The sequence below is a fragment of the Trichinella spiralis genome (genome assembly GCF_000181795.1).
Source record: "Trichinella spiralis strain ISS 195 chromosome Unknown Scfld6236, whole genome shotgun sequence".
Taxonomy (NCBI): domain Eukaryota; kingdom Metazoa; phylum Nematoda; class Enoplea; order Trichinellida; family Trichinellidae; genus Trichinella; species Trichinella spiralis.
In genome coordinates, this window is record NW_003533175.1 from 1 (window position 1) to 1,609 (window position 1,609).

Genomic DNA, 1,609 nt, shown 5'->3' on the forward strand with positions numbered 1-1,609 from the left:
TCCTCGAGGAACAGTCTTCCTGTTTGATGGAAATGGAGATACAACTTTTCTTTCTCTTCCTGGAAACGTTGATACTTCTCGACTTTTTAATTCTGTCTTCAGAAATGACAGCAATTCATACGTATCTTTCTGTCGGTTTGGATTTTGACGTTTCCATTCCACAGAAATTTCTCTCGGCAGTCGAGATAGTATTAATGGCATCAACATGGCTTGATACACAACAGGTGGAGTGTTTAACGTTTCCAGACCACGTATATTAATCTCCATATCGTTCACGAATTTTTCCAGCCGTTTCGAATCCCACTGATTCGTTATTACCGGTAAGTTCTGTAGGCTCTTAAAGTGTTCTTCAATAAGGAGTTGAGGGTCACCAAATTTCTCATTTAGGATAGTCAATGCAGTTTCATAATTAACCGCATTCAGAGTCAATCCCCGAATAGCAGTTTCTGCATTCCCAGATAACAACGATCGTAAATAATTGAATTTCTCAATCGGTGACAAATTTGAATTGGAATTGATCGTTGTCTCAAATTCATCGTGAAACCGTTGCCAATCATGGTACTCACCATTGAATTTCTTTATTTCCATTTTTGGAAGTCGCACATTTGAACTTCCAGTTTGAAGGATTGGCTTAGATTCTATAGTCTTGCCTTCTCGAACCACAAGTTCACGTTCCATGTTTTCCACCTTGACTTTGAACTCTGTCATGTCGGCACATACAGTTTCTCTTTCTTCAGTATAAACATCAACTGCTTTCTGGTCCGTAGTACTATCGAGCAGCTTTGTGATAATTTCCTCATATCTGGACCATGTGTCCAGAAGCTTTGCGTAACAAATCTGCCTCGTCTCAGCATTACCATCTAAAGCTGCTTCCATGTTATCCATGGCAATCTTTAACCAACGTACTTGAGCAGCTTTTCGTTGAACCAAGTTGTCCATAGTTGACAATCTTTTAACTGCTTCAAACTACGATATAGCGCTGCAGACTAGCTATAACCAATTGAGAAGTATCTGGTTCTCCAAATCCAGACTCCTTCTCCCGGCTCGTGGCACCAAAAAATGTAGCAAATTTTAGCTACACTTTGTATAACTAACAATCAGGTTCCAATACTGACTGTAGTTATTCGCGGCTTATTCGTCCTCGTGATGAATAAGCTTTCTCTGGTTCTTTGTTGATGGTGATAACTACTGCGTCCAAGCTAATATCGTTCCACACAAATTTATTGCTTTCAGCAATAAACCAAAATCAGATAGAAACAGTTTTATTCAACGATCTCAAACAATACTACTCAAGCACATAGTTATCTTCACAGTGTATACGACTAACACTGCTACTATCACAAGTACTAAACGTACTCTCAACACGTGTACTGCTCGTACTGATTCTCTGCTCTCGTTCTCTCGTATATATACGCACTTCTCTTGCGCGATGACGTATTCTCATTGATTTCTAAATATGACCCAATTCCAGGAATTGAGAGTTTCCAACACACGCTGACAATATCGATTGTCAATTCTTTTTACCAGAGAACAAATAGTTGGGCCAACTGCCAAGTATTTTTCAGTGTATGACGTCCTTGTTTGCCGAGAAGCCAATTGCTACTTATTC

General features: G+C 39.5%; 1 protein-coding gene across 1 annotated transcript; it reads right to left on the bottom strand.

Annotated features, from left to right (window-relative positions):
* Positions 1–256: 256 nt before the first annotated feature.
* Tsp_12875 (conserved hypothetical protein) lies at positions 257–939 on the bottom strand. The gene is made up of 2 exons (XM_003366282.1): positions 567–939; positions 257–336 (listed from the first exon to the last, which is right to left on the bottom strand). Exons 1-2 carry the CDS (start codon positions 937–939, stop codon positions 257–259), a joined length of 453 nt encoding a protein of 150 aa, XP_003366330.1.
* Between the last annotated feature and the right edge of the window lie 670 nt (positions 940–1,609).

Bases quoted from the DNA above. Each gene is read 5' to 3' on its own strand.
- Tsp_12875 (XM_003366282.1), bottom strand. From the start codon at position 939: ATGGACAACTTGGTTCAACGAAAAGCTGCTCAAGTACGTTGGTTAAAG. The intron at 337-566 runs GTGAGTACCATG...GAACACTTTAAG, and splicing joins GGAAATAAAGAAATTCAATG to AGCCTACAGAACTTACCGGT.